This window comes from Plecotus auritus (genome assembly GCF_963455305.1).
Source record: "Plecotus auritus genome assembly, chromosome: 3".
NCBI lineage: Eukaryota > Metazoa > Chordata > Mammalia > Chiroptera > Vespertilionidae > Plecotus > Plecotus auritus.
Window position 1 is genome coordinate 133110136 of NC_137772.1, and position 23884 is coordinate 133134019.

Sequence of the window (23884 nt, forward strand, 5' to 3'; positions counted from 1 at the left end):
GCGAGAGGGATGTCCCACTGCTGGGATCAGACCTAAACCAACAGTCAGACATCCCCCGAGGGCACAGGCCGGGCCGAGGGCCTTCCCGTTCCTCTGTGAATCAATTTCATGCACCAGGCCTCTAGTTACTCATAATAGCCAAAAAGTGAAACAACCCAACTTCCATCAACTGATGAATAAATGAAAAAACACGTACTTCACAGTACAATGGAATATCATTCAGCCTTAAAAATGAATGATGCACTAATAAATAATACATGGACAAACCTTAAATACATTTTGTTAAGTGAAAGATGCAAGATGCAAAAGACCAGATTATGGATGATTCCATTGAAATGTACAGAGTAGGCAAATCTATAAAGACAAGAAGTACATTAGTGATTACTTAGGACTGACAAGGAGGTGGAATGACTTGGTAATGGGTAGCAATTTCTTTTTTGGGTGATGAAAACGTTTTAACAATAAACTGTGGTAATTGTTGCACAACCCTGGGAATCTACTAAAAATATTAAATTACACACTTTAAGTGGGTTAATTTTATGGTATATGAAGTACTTCTAAATAATATTCCTTTAAAAACTAAGGAACATAGAATTGGACTCTTATAGCCAAGTTAAAAATGATAGTCAATCTAAAATGATGCTTTGAACAAAGATTCTGAAGAAAACAAGAAAGAGATTCTAGAAGATGTTAGAAGCCTGAACAGAGAGTGGACAAAAGGAAAATTCATAAGAAATTACTTGAAAAGCTTTTCTTTTTACATTAGAAGAAATCAGGATGACAGCTAGGTAAGTCTCTAGGAACACACAAGGGTCAAGTCTCATAAGTTCCCTCATCTATTCCTATTCTGCCAGCAGTGTGCCTCCATTTGAGACCACACTGTGTTACTTTACTTTTTAGACTTAGAAAACAATCATATATTTTTAACAGCTTTATTGAGGTATAACTGCCAAACAACAAACTACATTTAAGGTGTACAATTTCATAAGTTCTGACACACATGAAACCATTACCATATGAAGATGATGAACATATATATCACCCCCAAAATTTTTTCATGCCCCTCCCCTGCATCCACTAACCAGCTTTCTGTCACTATAGTTAGCCTTTTCTAAAGATTTATATACATAAAATCATATTGTATGTACCCTTTTTTGTCTGGCTTCTTTCAGTCAGCATGATTATTTTTTTAAATATATTTTTATTGATTTTTAGAGAGGGAGAGATAGAAACATCAATGACGAGAGAGAATCATTGATTGGCTGCTTCCTGCATGCGCCTCCCCCCCCCCCCCCCACTGGGGATCAAGCCTGCAACCTGGGCATGTGCCCTTGACTGGAATCAAACCCAGGACCCTTCAGTCTGCAGGCTGACACTCTATCCACTGAGCCAAACCAGCTAGGGCAGCATGATTATTTTGAGATTCATCCATGCTATTGTGTATATCAAGAGTTAATTCCCTTGTACTGCTGAACAGTATTCCATTATATGGATATATCACAGTTTATCCCTTTACCTGTTGGTGAACACCTGGGTTATTTTCAGGTTTTACTACGGTATTACAAATAAAACTGCTCTAACTTTTATGCACAAGTCTTTGTATAAACATATGCTTTCTTTACTCTTGGATAAATATCTAGGAGTTCAAAGGTAAATCATATGATAGATGTGTGCTTAAAATTCTAATAACTAAACTTTTAAAAAGTGATGTATCATTTTACATTCCCATCTACAGTGTATTATGTTTTAGTTGCCCCACATCCTCACCAAGACTTTGTATAGTCAGACTTTTAAATTGTAGTCAATCTAATAGCTAGAAATGTGATATCTCACTGTGGTTTTAATTTGCATTTCCCTAATGAATAATGAGGTTGAGCATCTTTTCATGTACTTACTTTCTACCTATTTGTCTTCTGTGTGCAGTGTCTGTTCAAATCCTTAACTCATTTTTATTGGGTTTATTTTTCTGTTATAGTTTTGAGAGTTCTTAATATATCTAAATGCATATCCTTTTTCAGATATATGCTTTTACAAAAATTTTCTCCAGTCTGTGGCTTAGATTTTCATTATCTTTACAGTATGTTTTGAGCAGCAAACATTTTAAATTATATTTTTCAATTAGTTTACATTCAACATTATTTTGTATTAGTTTCAGGTGTACATCATAGTGGTTAGACATATACTTAAATATCAGTATTCTCCCTGATAGTTCTAGTACCCAACTGGCACCATACATAGTTATTATATTATTGACTATATTTTCTATGCTGCACAAATGTTTTTAATTTTTATGCAGTTACACTTATCAATTTTTTCTTTTATAGATTATGGTTCTGGAGTCATATCTAAGAAATAATTGCTCATTCAATGTTATAAAGATTTTTTAATTTTTTTAAGGTTTTTGTTTTCTTATAGAAATATAGTTTTCTCTTACGCTTTCTTCTATAAATTTACAGAATTTATAGCTGCATTTAGGTCCATGATCCACTTTTAAATTTGCTTGTACATGTGGTGCAAAGTATGTATTGAAGTTCATTTTTTTTGCCTATAGATATTCAATTATTCCAACACTATTTTTTGAAACAACTGTGATTTCTCCACTGAATCTTACCTTTATATAAAAAAAAAATCAGTTGACTATACATTTGTGGGTCTATTTTTGGACTCTCTATTCTCTTTTGAAAATTGTTTTCTCTATCATGATGCCATAGTTTAATTATTTTGATTACTATAGCTTCATACTGAATCTTTAAATCAGGTAGTGCTAGCACTCCAAATTTCTCCCTCCTTTTCAGAATTGCTTTAGCTATTCTAGGTCCTTACAGTTTTGACTGGGATTGCCTAGCAATCTGCCTAAAGAGAATCGGCATCTTAACAATATGGAGTATTCCAACCCATGAATGAGGTATGTGTCTTGGCTTATTTAGGTCTTAACTTTTTTCAGTAATATTTTACAGATTTTAGTGTACAAATCTTGCACACCTATTATGCAAAATTGGTGTGTATTTCATACTAGAGGCCTGGTGCATGAAAATTCATGCACTGGAGTGAGGGGTCCCTCAGCCTGTCCTGCCCCCTCTCACAGTCTGGGAGCCCTCAGGGGCGGGAGGTGACCAGGTGATCAGGGGAAGGCAATGCCCCCTTTACAACTCTGCTGCTGCCACTGCCGGCAGCGCAAGCCTCGTCTGGCCCTGGTTACCTGAGCCTCGGGCAGCCGCCATCTGAGGCTTGCCTGCACCTCGGGCCCACCCTGGGCAGCTGGGCAGCCAACATCCGAGGCTTGCCTGAGCCTTGAGCTGGCCCTGGGCTTGGGGGGCTGAGGGGACTGGGGGACTCCGGAGGCAGGCACGTGGAGCAGCTGGACCCGCCTGGGAGGAGCAGGCCTGGGGGGGTGGGTCCGGGGGGGGGGGGGGGCGGGCCCAGCCATGCCGTGCGCCTGTCGCCCCAGCAGAGCTGAGAGGACTGGGCACCGCCATCTTGTGGCTGTGGGCACTGCCATCTTTGAGGGCGTGGCAGTCAATTTCTGACTGAATGTTGCTAATATAAAGAGATACACTGATTTTTGTATATGGATCCTTATCCAGCAACCTTATTAAACTCACTTATTAGTTATAGGACATTTTTGGACATTCCATCTGATTTTCTATATAGGCATCATATATCTATCTATACCAGCTGTGGGCAAACTACGGCCCGCGGTCCGGATCCGGCCCGTTCAGCTGTTCTATCTGGCGCGCGGAGCCGAAAGAGCGGACGGTTCTCTTGCTCTCCCCTCCGCTCCTTTACTTTGAATTTATATTAGTTCACACAAACACTCCATCCATGCTTTTGTTCCGGCCCTCCGGTCCAGTTTAAGAACCCATTGTGGCCCTCGAGTCAAAAAGTTTGCCCACCCCTGATCTATACTACATATAGATATACTAGAGGCCCAGTGCATGAATTTGTGCACGGGTGGGACCCCTCAGCCTGACCAGTGATTGGGGCGAATTGGGCCATCTCGCCCAGTCCCAATAGGGGCCGATGGGGGCCAGTCGGCCAGCCGGGGAGGGACCACAAGAGGTTAGCTGGCCGCCCCAATCAGGGTCAGCTGGCTGGGGAGGGGCCACGGGAGGGCTCCAGGGCACGTCCAGCCCTCTCACCCAGTCCCAATCAGCTGGACCCCAGCAGCAAGCTAACCTACCAGTCGGAGTGTCTGCCCCCTGGTGGTCAGTGGTATCATAGTGACTGGTTGAGCAGTCAACCAAACCGTCGACTGATCGGTTGGACACTTAGCATATTACACTTTTATTATATAGTATTATATAAGATATAGATATAAATGATATGTAAGTTCTGACACACATGAAACCATTACCATATGAAGATTTATCTATATCTATGTATATCTTCTAACAGATGGCCCATTAATTTTTTTTTATTTTTGTGTGTGTGTGTGTGTGTGTGTGTGTGTGTGTGTTTTGCCTTATTGCACTGAATATGATCTCTTGTACAACGTTAAATAAAGAATGAACATCATTTCCTTGTTCCTAATCTTAGGAGAAAGTATTCAGTCTTTCACTATGAAGTTTAATGTTACATAGGTATTTTGTAGATGCCCCTTGTGTCAGAGGTCCCCAAGGTCACCCTCATGCTCACAGAAGAAGGACTCACAGGACTCAGATGTAGTTCTACTCATGGTTACAGTTTATTACAGTAAAAGTATACAGAGTGAAATAAGCAAAGGGAACAAGCACATGGACTGAAGTCGAAGGAAAACATGTACAAGCTTCCAAGTGTATTGTCACATAGGAAACAGGTCTTCCGGAAACCATGTATGACAACTAGTGCAAAGTGCTGCCAACCAGGGATGCTCACCTGAGCCTAGATGTCCAGGGTTTTTATTGGGAGTTAGTCACATGAGCATATGCTGAAGTTCCACAGCTCCAGAGGAAAAGCAGATATTCACTATAAATCATACTGTTAGTATAAACTATCTGAACAAACTGGTAAAGCATGGCTCTCGGTGTCAAACACAAAAATACACTCATTAGACAAACCATTTCAAGAGCTCAGCTCCCTGGTGCAGTCATGGAAACAGGCCTTTCTTGAGATTGTACAGGTTTTGAGCCACACAAGACTGCTGAGTTAACCCTTTCCCACACTTCCTTTATCAGGTTGAACAAGTTCTCTTCTATTCCCAGGTTTTTGAGATTTTTCCTGGATTTTGTCAAATGTTTCTTTCTGCATGCATTGCAATGATTATATGGTTTTTCATTTTAGTTTGTTTATATGGTGAATTACATTGATTGCTGTTCAAATATTAAACCAACCTTGCATTTTTTTGGTATAAACACCATTTGATAATGATGCAACAACTTTCTTATTGTTACACTTGATTTGCTAAAATTTTGTTTAGAATTTTTGCATCTATGTTCATTCATTAGAGATATTGGTCTGTAGTTTTCCTGTAATATCTTTGACTCCTTTTGGTATCAGGGTAATGACAGCTTCTTAGAATGACTTGTAAAATATTACCTTCACTTCAATTTTCTAAACATTTGTGCAGAATTGATTTTATTTCTTCCTTAAATGTTAGAATTCACCAGTGAAACCATCTGCAACTGGCGTTTTCTTTGTGTGTAGGTTTTTTTACAAATTCAAATTCTTTAATAAATATTGGGATAGTCATGTTATTTATTTCTTCTTGAGGTAGCTTTGGTAGTTTGTGTCTTAGAAACAATATGTCCATTTCATTTAAGTTGTCATATTGATTGACATTGTTGTTCATAACAGTCCCTTATTATCCTTTAACTAGAGGCCCAGTGCACGAAATTCATGCACTCAGGGTGGGGGGGTCCCTCAACCCGGCCTGAGCCCTCTCACAGTCCGGGAGCCCTCGGGGGATGTTCAACTGCCGGCTTAAGCCCCCTCTCCCCCAGGGAGCAGGCCTAAGCCGGCAGTCGACATCTTCAGCGCTGCTGCAGAGGCAGGAGAGACTCCTGCCACTGCCGCTGTACTTGCCAGCCGTGAGCCCAGCTTCTGGCTGAGTGGCGTTCTCCCTGTGGGAGTGCACTGACCACCAGGGGGAAGCTCCTGCGTTAAGTGTCTTCCCCCTGGTGGTCAGTGTGCACCATAGTGACCAGTCGTTCCGCCATTCGGTAGATTTTCATATTAGCCTTTTATTATATAGGATGTTTATAGAATACTAGCGGTCCAGTGCACAAAATTCGTTCACTGGTGTGGTCCCTAGGCCTGGCTGGTGATTAAAGCGAGAGTGTCTGGTGGGGAAGGGCGGGTCCCAGCTGTCCTCTGGGCCCTGGGCAGCACCTGGGCCCCTACCCTCTGTGCAACCCCCTCTGCCTGAGTCATCGGGCCCCTACCTGGCTCCGTCAGCACCTGCGAGCCAGGTGGCAGCCCCACTCCCTGCTGCCATCACTGGTCGCCATCTGAGGGGTGATTGGCGGTGCAATCGGGCCCCCACCCGGCTCCCTCAGCGTCTGACAGCCAGGTGGCAGCCCCAACCCCCACCACTGATCGCCATCTGCGGGACGATAGGACCCCCACCTGGCTCCCTCAGCGCCTGGAAGCCGGGCAGCGGCCCCACTGCCCTCCGCCGCCACTGGTCGCCATCTGTGGGGCAATAGATGGGGCTATTGGACCCCCACCTGGCTCCCTCAGTGCCTGGGAGCTGGGCAGCGGCCCTGCCCCCTGCCACTGGTCGCCGTCAACGGGGTGATCGGCGGGGCGATTGGGCCCCGCTCACACCCACCTTGGCCTGGAACCGCCCGCTCACCTGCTCCACCATCCCACCATGGTCCCGCTCTCATCGGGGCCCATCGGAGCTGGCAGCGCCTCCACTGCAGCCCACTGCCAGTGTTGCATCGCCAATGCCCATGTTCCATGCCGCCCCCAGGTGGACGCCCCCTGGACGTCATAGTGAGCGGTCAAACTCCTGGTTGGGGACAATTTGCATATTAGGCTTTTATTATATAGAATGTAGTGATATTACCTCTCTCATTCTTTTCTTTCCCTCCCTCCCTCCTTTCCTTTCCTAGTTTTCCTTTCCTTTCTTTTTTTGTTAATCCTCACCGGAGAATATTTTCTCCATTGATTTTTAGAGAGAGTGGAAGGGAGGGAAGGGGAGAGAGACAGAGAGAAACACCGATGTGAGTGAGACACATCGAATGGTTGTCTTCTACATGTGCCCGACCAGGGCTGAGGATCAAACCCAACCCAGGTACATGCCCTTCAGTGAGTGGGCCAACACTCTAACCACTGAGAAACACCAGCCCGAGCTCATTCCTTTTTAAAAATAAATTTTATTTATTGGCTTGTGAGAGAGAGGCAGGAAGGGAGGGAGAGAGGAAAGGAGGGAGGAAGAGAGTGAGAGAGAGGAAGAGGGGAAGAAAGGGAAAGAGGGAGAAAGAGAACAACACTGATTTGTTGTTCCATTTATTCATGCATTCAATGGTTGCTTCTTGTATGTGCCCTGACCAGACATTGAAACCCCAACTTGGCGTATCGAGACAACACGCTAAACCAACTGGGCTACCTGGCCAGAGTCACCTATCTCATTCTTGATATTAGTAATTTGTATTCTTTTTCTCCTGATCTCTCTGGTTTATCAATAGTACTGATGTTCCCCCAAAAAGTGCTTTTGGTTTTATTGATTTTCTCTGTTATTTTTTGTAATAATTTCCAATCTAAACTTTATTTTCTTGCTCCTGCCTGAGTTTAATTTTCTCTTCTTTTTTTACTTTCTTAAGGAGGAAGCTGTAATCATTGATTTGTGACACTTTTTCTTTTTCAATGTAGGCATTAGGTTAGCTACAAATTTCCTTTTAAGTACTGTTTTAGAAGCATAGCACAAATTTGACATGTTGTTTCATACTATTTCCCCTTTTTTATTTCTTTGACCAATTGGTTATTTTAAAGTGTGTTATTTATTTATCAAATCTTGGGAATTTTACAGGTCTTTCTTCTATTGATTTCTAATTTAATTCCATTTTGATCAGATAGTACACTTTATGATTTGGTTCCTTTTAAACTTTCTGAGACTTGTTTTATGGCCCAGAATATGGCCTATCTTGTTAAATGCTCTCTGCGTAGTTGAAAAAAAAAAGTGTATTTAGCTGGGTTGTAATGGTTTTTAAATGTCAATTCAGTCAAGTTGGTCAATATTTTTGCTATTGGTGTAATAGTTTGCTATATCCTTTCTCATTTCTATCTACTTATTTTATCAATTATAGAGAATTTAAATCTCCAACTAAAATGAAACTAGTCTATTGCTTCTTACAGTTCTATTAGTTTTACTTCATGAATTTTGAAGCTCTATTATTAGGTATGTAAATGTTTAGGATTGTTACTAATTCACTGGCCTCTTTATCATTAGGAAGTGGTGTTCATTACCCTAAAATCATTACATCTGAAATCTACTTTAACACTAATATACCAGAGTCACCTATCTCTCTTGACAATGTTAGCACTGTACATCTCCTTCCATTTATCTTTATCCTATTTTGTCTTTATATTCAAAGTGTGCTTTTTGGACACAACTTATAGTTGGGCGTTGCTTTTTAATCCAGTCTAACAATCTGCCTCCTAATTGGGGTGTTTAGAGCATTTATTATGATATAATTATTGATATGGTTAGGTTTATCATCTTGCTATTTGCTTTTTATAGGATAAATGGCTCAATTTTTTTTAAGTGCATTTAAGTAGACACTTCACCAAAGAAAATACAGTGGAGCAAAAGCAGGTTTACAGTTGTGAGAATGCAAAACACAGTTTATTCTTATATTATTATTTATTAATTATTGTATTATTTTCCATATAAACACTGCAAACTTACTTTTGCCCCACCCTGTAGATACAGTATGTAAGGAGGTGCAAGTACTCAACATTGCTTTGTTCTGCTTATCAATGAGAACTCACTGAGAATGACAGTTTTCATTTAGACAGTATTTTTGTGCGCTGTGTGACACAGGCTGAAAAAGGTGCAACATTCAAAACTGTCTGAGCACAGCTATACAAATAGCAAAAAAAGGTACTGTATTACTAAAAGATGTTACAACCATGGAACAGTTAAAAGTATATAATATGCTCCTAATTGTAGCTGTGTGTTGAAGGAAATAATAAAAATTAGTGTCAGCACATTCAGAGTATGTGCTCTCAGAAGCTGTAAGAAAAAATGGCAGTGTTTGCAAAATTACTCTTCCCACTCAAGTTTACGGCTGTCAAGGGAAAAAAGGTGCTGACAGGTTTCTGAAAGGAAGAAGAAGACAAAAACATTTCTTCACGATGCTAATAATACCAATAAAATATTTCTTGATTTCTAGAGGCCTGCTTAAGTATCGCTGACATATACTCAGCATCTTAAATAACCTGAACCCACTACTTCAAGGTTAAAATACCCCAATTTTTAATGCTGATTAATAGATACCAGATTTTTCAAAGTCACCAAACAGCTCAACTGCTAGAGCATGATTTCTTCGCAGAATCTGATGGTTTTCTTTACTCACCAGAGAATGAGACTGATTTTATTATCATCATTATAAGTATATATAGAACACAGCCACCTGTTACAACAAAACATAAACAGGTATTTTCCAGAGACTGAAATAATCAAAGAATGACTAAGAATATATTTCCTCCTTTCTTCCAAACACTCAGGCTGGATGAAACCTTCATCCCTACATTTAATATTATCAGCGTGTCAATTTGACAACTCATAGAGCACTAGGAATGGTCTTCAGGGAGAAATCTTCCCATAATTTCTCAGTCTGTATGTGATCTTGATATTCTATAACATCTGATATCCAGCAAATACCAGTTGCAAATCTTGACAATCTGATTATAGCATGAGGGCTCCTAATTTAGTAGAAATATTGGGTTAAAAAAAATCAAACTGCTGGATCTGATCTATATCTCAAGCTAGTTGTACACTTTGTAAGAGGCTGCAAAAAATATCTTTTTCAATGACAATACAAACATCATTAATTTTTAAAATACTGCTTTACTATTTAAATTGGTGGTCTGAATGAGTCAGAAAGTTTGACAAACACTGTCCTAGGGGTCTCACTTACTCCCATGATTGCAAAAGCCATCTCTAAAGGCTGAGACCCAAACTGCATTTCTACCCTAGCCTCTTCCTCTGCTGCCAGACTCACCTATCCAATTGCCTCTCTGACGTTATTACTTGAATGCCTCACAGGCACATTAAACCTGTAATAGGCTCCAAACTTTTTATCTCTACCATCTCTCCCCTTTTTCCAATCACCCCATCTCAATGAAAACATTTCCTTCCTGGTTTCCAGGGACCTAACACTCACCAAAGTGCAGCTTGAACTGATTCACTTTGCTCTCCCTCCATTTCCACCTACTTAGTCCAAGTACCTTCACCTCCACCCAGGACTATACTACAGCTTCGTAAGTGGTCTTCCAACAGCCTTTCTGATGCACTTCTGTCAAGTTTTCAATTGCTGCTGGAACAAATGACAACAAACGTAAGCAACACAAATTTATTACCTTACAGTTCTGTAGAAGCCTGATATGAGACTCAATGGGCTAAATTCAAGGGGGGCTTGATTCCTTTCTGGAGGTTGTACAGAGGAATCTATTTCCTTGGCTTTTTCAGGTACTAGAAGCTACCCATATTGCTTGCCTTATGCCCCCGTCCCTCCCCCGCAACTTCATCTCCAAAGCCAGCAACCTTGTGTCTCTTTGCCTATTCTTCCATAGTTACATCCCCTCTAACTCACTTCCTCTGCCTCCATATTCCACTTGTAAGAACGCTTGTGATTACATTGAGCCCACCTATATTAGCCAAAATAGCCACCCTATCCTAAGGTCAGCTAGTTAGAGATCTTAATTCCCCTTTGCTATGTAACCTAACACATTTCCATTTCCAGGGATTAGAATAGAATAGGGAGGCCATTATCCTGCCTACTACTCTCTAATACACAACTCACTTTCTATACAGCAACCAGAATAGTCTTTTTAAAAACAAACATGTTCATGTCACTTCCTATTTAAAATCCTTTAATGGCTTCCAACTCCTTTAAGAATAATCCTAAATGTATGCCACAAAGCCAGCATGGCCTAGTTCCTACCTACCTACTGGCCTCGTCTCCTGGTTCACTGTGTTCCAGCCACACATAGCTTCTCTCTGTTCCTCAAACACCAAACTCCCTTCTGCCTCAGGGGTTTTGTGCATACTATTTCTGCTGTTGGAATAGCCCTCTTTGTCTCCCAACCAACCTTTACCTGGGTAACTCTAGTTCAATCCTTCAGATCTCTGTTGAAGTGGCTTTACCTGATCTTCCAGCCTAGTACCAGCTCTTCTCGTTATACATTGCCATGGTACTCCTTTTTCTTTTAGAGCTTCTACAATTGTAGTTAAATGTTATTTGTGTAATTATTGGTTTAATGTCTGCTTCCCTGCACCAGACAGAAAACCCATGAGTCCCGGGGTCTAGTCTGTTCTGTTCACCACTGTAAACCCTGGGACTTAGACGTGACTGGCATATAGTAGGTGCTCAATAAATAAATGGGAGCCATCAGGCATAATTGCAAAAGCAGGTAACTCTTAGAGAGTAAGCTGCATAAGCACCTCACCATTCTGCTTGAGCATTTTAGGCCCAGTGGGTCACACTGAACAAATCATCTCATCCCATTCCTTGAAACCTCTATTGCAAACATGTGCCTCCAGCCTTATCCCAAACTGTTCTCCTCCCTCATACCAAAAACTATTAGACTTATTTCCTTAGCCTTGTGCTGCCATGCCAATCCTGGGAAGGCTACCTCATTTCTCTACTCCTCCTCAGGTGTTATACCACTACAAAAAAGTTCTAAAAGCATGGGTGTTACAAAAATGTCCTGATTTTCTCTAGCTCAGAATCCTTCCTTTATCTCTGACTCTCTGTGACTTCCCTCACAGGTCCTTTTTTACTTACTTTAAATCTTATATCCTAAGTTAGATTGGAAAGAGTATGTGTTTGGAGCAAGAAAATTCTAAATTTAAAATCTGTCTCTGTCCTTATCCAGAAAGTTCGCCAAACCTTGACCCTTAGAATTGTCACTAAAAAAATGAGGCTAATAATTTATTAATTCCTACCTCACGGAAGTGTAAGATGACCTAAGTTTGGGCATACTTTGTTTAGCACTGTCCCCAGCCACCAAACACTGGCATGTCACACTTACTCTCAGCTTAGCCAAACTAACTCCAGTGTTAGAACAATTACAAAGAATGTCAAGAAGATTAAGATATCAGTATATGAGCCCCTGATTGTATGTTGGTACTAAGAACACATCTGCACAGACACTATGTTCTCTATAGAACTTTCATTTCCAGACACATATCCTCCCCCTAGCTTGAGGGTATGTCTATAAAATACACCAGCTGACTCAGAAGATATTACATAGATGTTCGTTACCACTGCCCACAACCCCTCCATCCTCATTCTCTGAAGATACCAATGCTGAGCCTTTACTCATTAGAGCCTTTACATCTTCTCCACTTCCCTTCATTTTGTCCAAACTGTACTCGCCATTCTCTTTCACTTCCATGAGCTTTGATCATTTTGCTTCCTTTGACCTTCCCATACAACTACTTTTATAACTTGAACACCTAGCTCAAATGTAAACCTTCCTAGTCCCACCTCCCTCTTCCCCCACCGCCAGATACCCTCTGGTATCACTTTCCCCGCTAAAGTATATTACAAGACCCCTGAGAGGCAGGCTCTGATTTGATCCATGTTTGTAACCACCCTCCCCAGTGTTTAGAATGGTGTTTTATATGTACCAGATACATTACTAAATATTTGTTGACTGAAATAATAAATCATTGACTGAGTGAGTCTGCTTTACACATACTAACTTTGAACTGTCAGGGGGGCCACCAGAACTGTCCATCCCCCAGTTCGAGGGGTCACGACTATAGGTGCACATTCGGCAGGCGTATTCACCAGTGTGAGAGCTGAAGCCACGGAGCTCAACAAAACAATGTGCTGAGAGGAACAACAACAAAAGGTTAAGGTAGAACATTTCAGGGGTAAAAAAAGGCAGTACAGATAAGACAAGATTATAATTCAATGATAAATCATAGAAGGAAGAAATCCAAAGAAGTATAGTCTCAGGGGGGAAAAAAGGAGCTAAGGGAAACACCTCTAATGGCATTAATGTTACAGAAAAAAAGGAGAGGTTGAAGATGTAAAGGTTGCCACTGTATGTGGTGACTCAAAAGCACTTTGTGACCTCCTAGCAAGTAAGGGTTAGGAGCAGAAGTAGGGCTGGAGGAGCTGAGGTATGGGTAAGAACGATAAAAAAATATGACTATTCTTTCAAGAACTTTGACAGAAAAAGGAGACAGAATCATAGTGCCAAGGGAGTTTGGAAGCAGCTCTGAATATAAAAGAACAGAGAAAAAGGTGGCTCAGCAGGTAAAGCATGACTCAGGCATACAACTGTCCTCACTGCTACCACCAAGCAATGAAATGGGGTGAAAGAGGACATGGGAACTGATAGAATTCTGCTGCTTACTCACCTGAGTGTTCTTGGAAAAGTCATCTCCCCTCCCTTAGCTAACCCATCAGATTATTCTAATAGTATGAGTTAAGAAGTGCAAAGGGATTTTAGAAGAGCTTATCACGTTGTATAAAGTAAGGTAGTATTATTGTAATAGTTTGTAATCTTGAACAGACGTTTGTTGTTTTTCATTTTCACTCATCAGTGTGAAAGAGAGAAGCTAAAACTCCCCCATATATGACACCGGTCTAATTATTTCAACCCCAGCAAAGAGGGTAAGACAACGAATGACAAGGAGACAGAGAAAGGCAGGATAAAGTCAAGGCGTATAGATGGCAACCCTTCTAACTCCTTTCTAGAGATTTTGCCACTTTCCTAAATGGGGACATTAGTCAAGGCTACCTTCACCAGGTGGATAGAGAACTGCCAAGAGCTCGTATCAGAACTGAGTGTGCCTGCTGCTTCTGTCAACCTGGTCTGCCTTGGCAGGGACACTATGTTTACCTCAAGGTGCCTGGTCAGTGGCAGGCTTCAGTAGAATCATCACTGACCTCATGACTTTCCTGAAAAATAAAACTGTGTACTTAAATGAAGCTTTTGTAGCTCCTTGGTTATCTTGTTTTGGGTTTTTCCCCCAAGAAAAGGCTGCAAGATCAGGGGTAATTTTCCACACTCAAGTCATATCATGGAAACATTCTACCTAAAAGGGCTGCTGCCTCTGAGTATTACTGTGGCCGGGGTCAGTGTACACATGGCCTGTAGTTTCACTGTAAACATCTATGCCACAAGCATTTTCGCAGAACAACTAATTAACCATAGAAAATTTCACTGGAAAATATTTAAAAAACAAAATATAAAAAAAGACATTACAAAGGACATATGAAAATGAAAAATTAATAACAAAATTAAAGACATTATTGCAAAAAATGAAAATACATTGTCTTTGAAGTCTTTTGTTCACAGTGCACTTTGTTGATTTGTCTCATTAGCATTGCACTTCTTTTATCACTTAAATTTCTTCCTTCATTAAGAGAAGTATCAATTTCCAACTACAGAATTAATAATGCTCTTAAAGACTTATGAATTAGTAGCCACCTCTCTTATGTTTGCCATAGCTTGGTAAACTTGGTTTTCATAGGTGGGAGGAATGACTGTGCTCACGGAAAAATATGCAATAACTGATATGTTATCATTTTCTGGTATGGTGTGCAACTTGGCTAAGATTTATCCTATCTAATAAAAGAGTAATATGCAAATTGACCATCACTCCAACATACAAGATGGCTGCCCCCACGTGGTCAAAGATGGCTGCCCCCATATGAACACAAGATGGCTGCTACAAGATGGCCAGCAGGGGAGGGACCAGGCCTGCAAGGGAGGGCAGTTGGGGGAGATCAAGCCTGCAGGGGAGGGCAGTTGGGGGGGACCCAGGCCTGCAGGGGAAAGCAGTTGGGGGGGGGGATCAGGCCTGAAGGGGAGGGCAGTTAGGGGAAAACAGGCTGGCAGGGGAGCAGTTAGGCATCAATCAGGCTGGCAGAGGAGTGGTTAGGGGGTGATCAGGTTGGCAGGCTGAAGCGGTTAGGGGCAATCAGGAAGGCAGGCAGGCAAGCAGTTGGGAGCCAGCAGTCCTGGATTGTGAGAGGGATGTCCGACTGCCCGTTTAGGCCCGATCCTGGTAGGGCAGTCGGACATCCCTCGAGGGGTCCCAGATTGGAGACGGAGCAGGCTGGCTGAGGGACACACCCCCCGTGCACGAATTTTGTGCACTGGGCCTCTAGTTTAATATAAAAGTAGGAGAGTTGTGAGGACTTTGTCACTGGAGTATAGTATGAAAGCTGGCTAAGAGCTACATAATATAAAAATGGAAGTGCTGCAAAAACTATGTTAATGGAGAAACGAAACCAAACTCACAACCAGCTTAAATATTTGTCTGCTGAAGGTGGATGACTCATCAATGAAGAAAGGAAACCGAGCTGTCAACTATTTTATCTTTTATGGTGAAACTGCCTTTCTACCCATTAGCTGTGTGGTGAAAATGTTTGCTGTGAAATGCTTGTAACAAAAGTGCCTGAGGCAAAGATGTTTACAGTGAAACTACCCATAACCCAGGGTATATTTCCTCACAGTATCACACAGAAGGTGTATTTGCAGATCACAGGTGAAATAGTAAAGTCATGGTTACTAACAAAAAGACACGGGGAGAAACTAGGCAATTAAGTCAATTCCCTTTCTTCATATAATGGAATTTATTCTCTCATTCAATGGAAAGAAATAATAAACAGTGATTTAAATTGATGAGTAATGCAAAAGTCATTTGCATTTATCTTTAAGATCATTGTGTTTTTAAAAACCTTCCCGATTGTTTGGCTTACAGTAACATTAATTTCATTCCATAAGCACAGCTGGACTATCCAGATGCCTCTTCTTATTAAAAGAAACTAATGAATTACTAAAGAAATCCATATGCAGAATGTTGACTATATTTTTAAAAACTAAACTGTCTGTTGTCAGCATTCATACGGTTATAGGAAGAAAAACAACATCAGTAAATAAGCAAATCTGGTAGCATTAAGGCATATTATGGTAGTATGTAAGGGGTACTATGCAGAAGGTCAGTACTTTTGACAAAAGTCAGTCTACTCTACTGAAATCAAGCAAAATTGTTAAGGTGATTACAGAGAAAACAGCATTTCTTACAAAGAAACGAGATAATGATATAACAAACCACATAAATGAGACACTCATTAATGCCTTTATAATCCTCACAAACATACAAATGACCCAATAGCAAATGCTGATGTATATGTGATGGAGGAGGGAGAATAGTGGAAGCAAAGGACTCTCTCTAGCACAAACACCTTTATTAATTCAACAAATATTTATTGAGTGCCTACTAAGTGTGCCAGGCTCCATTCTCTAGACTGAGGATACCATAGTAAACAAAACAGACAAAACTCCCTGCCCATAGAGAGCTTAGAATATAGCGAAGGATTTAAAACATGTGACTTTGAGCAAGGCATGTATTTGGGTGACTAAAAGGTTTGTTACAGAGAAATCAAGACAAGGAAGACTGCCTATACAAACTGAACACACACACACACACATGATACAAAATGAAGATTGTTGATGACAGGAAACTGAATATATAGAGAGCACATTCTCGTATTTCTAAATTATTTTTGCTAAAACTAAATACCAGCAACTACTTTCTCTGATGTAGCCTAGTATAGAGGGCTATAAGTATGAACCAAAAAAATAAATAAATCTCAGATGACCACTGTTACATGAACTGGGATAGAACAATGAGCAACCAAAAAATGCATACTAACAGACTAGTTTCTGTTGGATAAAAACTTTAAAAAATAATAAATTAACCTGGCTGATGTGGCTCAGTGGTTGAGCATCCAACCATGAGCCAAGAGGTCGCTAATTCCATACCCAGTCAGGGCACATGCCCGGGGTTGTGGGCTCAATCACTGGTAGGGAGTGTGGACGAGGCAGCGATCTATGTTTCTCCCTTATCGATGTTTCCATCTCTCTACCCCTCTCCCTTCCTCTCTCTAAAATCAATAAAAACGTATTTTTTTAATCTAACTGAATTAACTGATAAACTCTCCAATTTATCTGGAAATGAAAGGAAAATATTAATTATATAAAATAAGTTTTTGAGAGTATGGAAACAGGGTTATAAAGTAAATTTAGGCAGATATCTCTGCATATGGAGTAGTTTCACATATTTAGTCCAACAATTTGTTGAAATGTGATTCTGCCATTTTCCCAGTCAACTCATAAGGCATAAACAGTGTACATTTGCCATGTTATGAAGTAATTTCAACTCTAACAAGAGATTAATGGAATATTCTTGGCAAAGAGATTGCACTCTTTGAGGGCTGCACATTAAATAAATGTATAAAAGCAAAACAGACAAAAATACATGCAGGCATAATGCATATACCAGAATCAAACGAGGGAGACAAAACTTGCAGCTGAAACATTCCAGGTCATCACTTCTGTCCACTGAAAAAGAAATATCTAAGAACTTCACAGTCGAGAGGCTTAGAACATATCCTCGGTCCCCCAAGTTTTAAATGGCTGTTCACCAAGAAGGGAAGTAGTGACAGTTCCTTCCAGGCCCATTCAAGACCCAAGGGTCGAATCCCCTAGCTTTAGGTAAGTGGGACTGGCAAGTACACCTAAAGCAAAGGAAGAGTAACAGGTCCGAAGCCCAATAACTCCAATTAGAAAGCAAAACAGAGTTTAAAAGAATGAAGGGAGGAAATCGGAGAAACCACAGCAAGTAAAATAAGCAACTATCGGGAAAGCAATACCACATTGGAGAACCCACCAGGCCATTTCCACCACTCAAAGGCAGTGCTGGGGAAGCCGCAAGGGCCGGGATCTTTGAGCTCCGGAACTCAAGATCCAGCCTGAATCGGGTGATGGGGAGCAGTTCCCGGAAACCCCCTCCCGCCCCTCTCCCACCAACCCCGCCCATTGGGTCCGCCCCGTCCCGCCTGGCTACTCACCGGATTCGCTTCCCACATAACGGTGGCGAAATCGAGCGGAGAGAGCCTGGGGGAAGGGGCTTGCCGCGGGCCGGGTGTTGGTTTTTTTCCAAGGGTGCCCGGGACCGAAGGGATGGAGAGGCAACCTTCCAGCAGGCCTTCCTTCTCCCCCTCTGTGTCACAAGCCAGCGTCTTCGGACCACCGAACCTCCCAACTTCCGCCCGGAGCGCTGACCCCGCCCCGCCCCCGGAAGCCGCCCCGCCCCTACCGCTCCCTTCCGGGTTCGGCAGGCTGGTGGTAAATCGAGGAGCTGGGGAGTGTCTGGTTGGTAATGAAGTTTAAAGGGCTTCTAGTGCTAAATCACCACGGCAACATCCCCATCAAGAGATCCTCGGGCCACGGTTGGTTGTATTTTCTCCGATAGTTATTGGTCGCCGTATACTGAGTGTAGTGGCCAAGAGCCACACAGGCCTGGGAATTGATCCCAATGCAAGTAGTGGCATTTGGGACAGGCTTCACAACCGGACTCAGTTTCCTCATCTTCAGAATGGAGATGATAATAGTATCTACCTAAGGGTGTAGTGATATCATTTATAGTACCTAGCATGGTATATGACATACAGCAAAAGCTCAAGTGAAGGTTGTTTGCCAGATACTGTGCTAGGCTCTCGAGTGAACAAGATTGACCTCATGGGGCTTAGATTAGAATCTAAAGAAAAAACAAAAAGTAATTTAGATCAATAAGAAGGTGCAGTATGGTTTATAGGTAACATGGCAAGCACAGGGTTCTATGAGAGCAAGCTTACCTAGGATAGGTGTCTGCTCCCCTCCCCACAAGAAATTTAAGGATGTACTCGTGTTGAAGTTACCTAGGTGAAAGAGCTAAGAGAGGGGAAGAATTTTCTAGTCAAAAAGTGGGCTCTACTTATTGGAAATGAAAAAGAAACAATTTGCTATTGAACCTGGGCTTTTCTATATCTTCACACATTAAAAAAACGATCAAAGAATACCTACAAATTTAAAACATGGTATTATTTTAACTTAATACGATGTGGATATTCTTTATTACAATACATATAAATCTATTTCATCATTTTAAAATCATCATTTTAAAGACTCATGGCATTCCATAGTTTGTATGTGCTACAGACATTTAAGTAGTTTTCAATTTTTCACTATTCAAACAATGCAGAAAAACATTCTTGTACTGACATTTCTGTACATTTTATCCATGTACCTCCTTGTAATTAGTTCTAAGAAACGGAATTGTTCAATAAGAAATTACGGAAATTTCAAGTTTTGATACATATTGCCAAACTACACTAAAAAACGGCATGTAAATTTGCAATCTCTAATTTATACTTTTAAATGGATTGAGGTAGGGATCTTCACTTTGCTTTTCGCCAAATGGTTAACCAGTTGCCCCAATATCACTTATTGAATAATCTATTCTTTCTCCACTACTTTAAAGTGCCACCATTAATCAAAAACTAAATTTGTGGGTATGTATTTTTTAGCATTCTCATCTATTCTATTACTTATGTGCTAATTTCTATGCTATACCATACTTATTATAACTTCGTAATATATTCCCTCTCTTATAAAGCAAGTCCCCTCTTTATTCTATTTTAAAATTTTCAAAATCATGAGTCTTCTTATTCAGAAACACATCTCATGAATATAGGTTTTATATCTTTACACACAAAAATTCACGTAGATTTGCACAATTCTTGTGAAGTTTGTTTCTAGATATTTTATAGTCTTTGTTATTATGAGGAAAACTTTTTATGTAATCTTGTATCCTACCACCTGTGCAAATGTCTTATTAGTCCTAGTAGCTTTGTCAGCTGATGTCTCTGAATTTTTATGTCAATGATCATATTGAGGCAGGATAGTAAGAAGCTAGAAAAATTCCTTGGCAAGTGGAATAGGAAAACTGAGACAGATAGTTAAATGGCCAAGCAGTTTTAGCCACCTAGTAAGTCCTATCTTCCCTAAATCAAGGACACTTAAGAATAAATGGTTTAGCCCTGGCTGGTGTGGCTCAGTTGGTTCAGTGTCATCCCATGCACCCAAAGGTTGCCAGTTCTATTCCTGTTCAGGCCACATGCCCATGTTTTGGGCTCAATCCCTGGTAGGAGGCATGCAGGAGGCAGTTGCTCAATGTTTCACTCTCTCATAGATGTTTATCTCAACCTCTCCCTTCCTCTCTCTCTAAAAAAAAATAAAATAAAAATCAATAAAATTATTTTTAAAAGAACAAATGGTTTACACTTCTCCTCCTTAACCTGAGGTTAAATAGCTTAAATCACCCTACTTAGGGAGATAGAGTGGTGCCATTTGTGCCATTCACACCCAAGGACAGATGAAGTTAAGGGAATAAATCTCATTTTAGCACAACAGCATAAAACTGATGAATATTCTATTGAGATCCTCCCCTAAGACCTTCCCCTAAACTCTCAGCTTTTAAAAATCTCAAAACAAAGCTCCCAGCATGTGTTCTCCCTCCGGGGATCATGCCTTCACCCTTCCCTTCTCCTTCTTCATGCTCCACAGGTGTGCATCTCCTAAATTCTAAGGGACCCCGCGAGACTTGCAACCAGCAATAGACAGCAGCAGCTCATCCTGGGCTAACCCCCTGGACCTGTCCCCAATGTCCCCTTTTCTCTAATTTCCCAGTGAGTCAAAGCATCCCTACCTTGGCAGATTTCTTTCCTATAACATTTCCAGAGGCCAAAGCAGCCCCACCTAGGTCTCTCCTGTTGCTTCTTCTATGCTAAGCCCTTCCTTGTCTCACTGTCCCCAGCTTTAATAAACATACCCTCAAAATCACTTGGATTGTGTTGTGAAATCTTTCCTGCACCAAGGCTGGTGTAGTCCTGCCCCACACCCTACCAGCCAGCCCTAGGCAGACCTGCTCATGGCCATCCCCTTTCCAGTAACAATATCACCTAAGAAGAATGCCGTTTTCTATCTTCCTATTGCATTGGCCAAAACCTCAGAAAAGTTTTGAAGAAAGATAAATCAACTTTCTCATAAACTCTATTACTATATTCATTTCTTACTGACTTATTAACATAATGAAGTATATACTAGTAGATTTCCTAATGTTGAATCCATCCTTTTATTCTTGAAATTAACTTTGTTTCATTGTGTATTCGTTATTCTTTGAATACACTCTTAGGTTCAATTTGTCAATCTCTTATTTATTTTTTTATGAGAGAGAGAGAAACATCCTTTTGTTGTTCCACTTACTTATGCATTCATTGGTTGATTCTTGTATGTGCCCTGACTAGAGATCAAACCCTCAACCTCAGCATATTGGGATGATGCTCCAGCCGACTGTTCTACTCAGCCAGGGCTAATCTTTTATTTAGGATTAAAGTTTATAATAAATGAAATTGGTCCATTGTTAATAGTGTTCTTTGTGATTGTCTTCAGCAAGTTTTGTTAAGTGAAGAGTAATAGTTTAAGTAATTTAGGAATTAGCTCTTCATCAAAGGTGGAGTGGATTTTTACAAAGCAATAACCAGAAAGATTAGGACCAGGTCCTCAGCCTTTTGTGGGGTTGGACCTATACTTCATTTCCTTGAAGGCTTGGGGTTGCCTGAGCTGGCAGTCACAAAATGGGATGGAGAGAACACAACTGGTTTGGATATATAGCAGGTGAATAACCTTTTATAATATAACTAGAGGCCTGGTGCATGGATTTGTGCGCTGGTGGCGGGCGTGGCCTGCAGGGACCAGCCCGCTGTGGGAGCACCGCTCATCCCGCTCAGCCGAGCAGCTGTGGACCTGCCCTCTGAGTGGCTGCAGAATGAGGAAATTAGTCTGAGCTGATATTTCGGGGTAATTTCTTGGGTAAAGGTGTGTTCTGTGTCCTGGAGGAACCTGGCGGAGAGCTTTGCACCCCAAAGCCACTCAGTGAACATCCTTGATGTGTGATGCCAGGTCAGTGACACCATCAGGGATGTTCAGGGCAGCTGTGCTCCAGGATCCTCAGCCATCAGGACAGCCTCCCCGGGGGTGTCCACAGTCACGTCCCCTCTTGCCATCTGCCTATGCCAGCTTCCCACACTCTTTCTAGAACACACCTCAGAGGGCCTGCATCAGCTGGTGGGGTCAGGCCAGAGTCTGAATTGTCTCAGGTATTTGATAGGTGCAGACACTCAGCCTCACCCTGCGCCTGCTCAGCCGAACGGCACACCCACTGTGGGAGCACAGTGACCACCAGGGGGTCAGCTCCTGTGTTGAGCATCTGTCCCCTGGTGGTCAGTTCACATCATAGTGACTAGTCGACCGGTCATTCTGGTCGTTCTGCCGTTCATTCGCTGGGCTTTTATATGTATAGATGCTGTATCCCAAAATAATACAGAGGAAACATATTTTCATAAACTGAAAATAGCTGTGGAAATGTTAGATATTTTTTTCTTATTATTCTTTATTTAAAACCACTTAGAGAGCAAGTGTGGGAAAGGGTCTTAATGATCATGTAGGCCTCAGGTCACAAACTGCTAGCGAATGAGCATTAGCACATAGAGTATTTCAATTTTTTTTTTAACTAGGAAATTTCACATTAAATGATATGGTTCTCCAGCTTCCTTTAGACCAGTGGTTCCCAACATGGGGCACAAGCCCCACAGGAAGGCAATTGGATTTTTAAGGGAGTAATTCAAGAATGAGTTAACAGTGAATTTTTTTATTTCTTATGGTTCTAGGGGCCTCATATCAGTAAATAAGTATATATTGTGACATATTTATGCATTTTAGTTCTCTTATATGTTTTGAAACTTTATTTGCTATTTTTTCATATCACTTCATATTATTTTTTTAACACTTTCTTAGTGATTTCTTCCTCAGTACTTCAACTGTCCTTTCGTTCTTTTATTTTTCTCTTTCATGGATGCCATGTTCTTTGGAAGCTAGTTTAGAACAAGTTAATGGCTTTTTAGGCTTCCTAAAATAGTGAATAGGAGTTCACTTTTTGAATAATAAGAATTATATGTCACAGAGGGGCATCAGGATTTTAGAGATGCTTAGGTGGGGCATAGCCAAGAAAAGGTTGGGAACCACTGCTTTAGACACTGTATTCTCATATGCCAAACAAGTGGCCAGATCCTACAGACCCATTTAGACTGGGAATGTGCTCTCAGGTTTATCTGAGTTATCAGACCAATATTGCTCATCCACGTTTAAATGACCTACCTGGGCCCTATAGATATTTGGATTTGTACTAAATATAACCCACCTTTTATTTTGCTGAGGAAATGTAATGGATCTGGGACTTCTAAAATATCCTTATAGGAGATACCTTCACTGCTCTCTCCCATACCTTTCTCAACAGTGGGCTCAGTCACTGGGTCTCAACCTCTCAGTCTTACAATAGATTACTCTCTGCATGTAATGCCTAAAATGTTGCCTGTTAGAGAGTCCGGTACTGGAAATGCTTTCCTCTGCATCATAGTTCTGGCAAAGTGCCACAGAATAGAAACTATGCGTACTGACCACGGTCACTGGTTTTCTCAGGAAGACCAAACAAATGGAAGACATTTTACTTTATCTTTCATGTTTTCTGTGTGTGTTCTGGATGGCAAAGCCTTAAATCGTGCTAAACCCAGCCCCATTCCCACCTGGTGGAGTTTATGAGCTCTTTGAATGCCTGAAGGGGTGGGAGGAAATGCTCCAGGGGAAAGGAGAAAGCAGAGGAGCAGATGAGAACGATCACTGGAAATCATGAAAATAATCAGAAGACAGGTAGTTGAATGGCAAAGTAAATTTGTGTGTGTGGGAGATCAATCTCTCAGAAAGACAACCCTATCTAATAAAGAGGGAATATGCTAATTGACCATCATGCCCTCACAAAGATGGCGGCACC

At 41.2% G+C, this 23884-nt stretch overlaps 1 protein-coding gene across 2 annotated transcripts in view; it reads right to left on the bottom strand.

Annotated features, from left to right (window-relative positions):
• PARP11 (poly(ADP-ribose) polymerase family member 11) overlaps positions 1-18257 on the bottom strand; it is a 58303-nt gene extending 40046 nt beyond the window's left edge. Inside the window, exon 1 of one of the 2 annotated variants that reach the window (XM_080662784.1) lies at positions 18030-18251. In XM_080662784.1, the coding sequence (XP_080518910.1) occupies positions 18030-18047 (18 nt within the window). In that variant the 5' untranslated portion in view covers positions 18048-18251. Of the gene's footprint in view, positions 1-18029 lie in introns of both variants that reach the window. The other variant, XM_080662785.1, reaches the window with a different exon arrangement.
• Positions 18258-23884: the final 5627 nt, after the last annotated feature.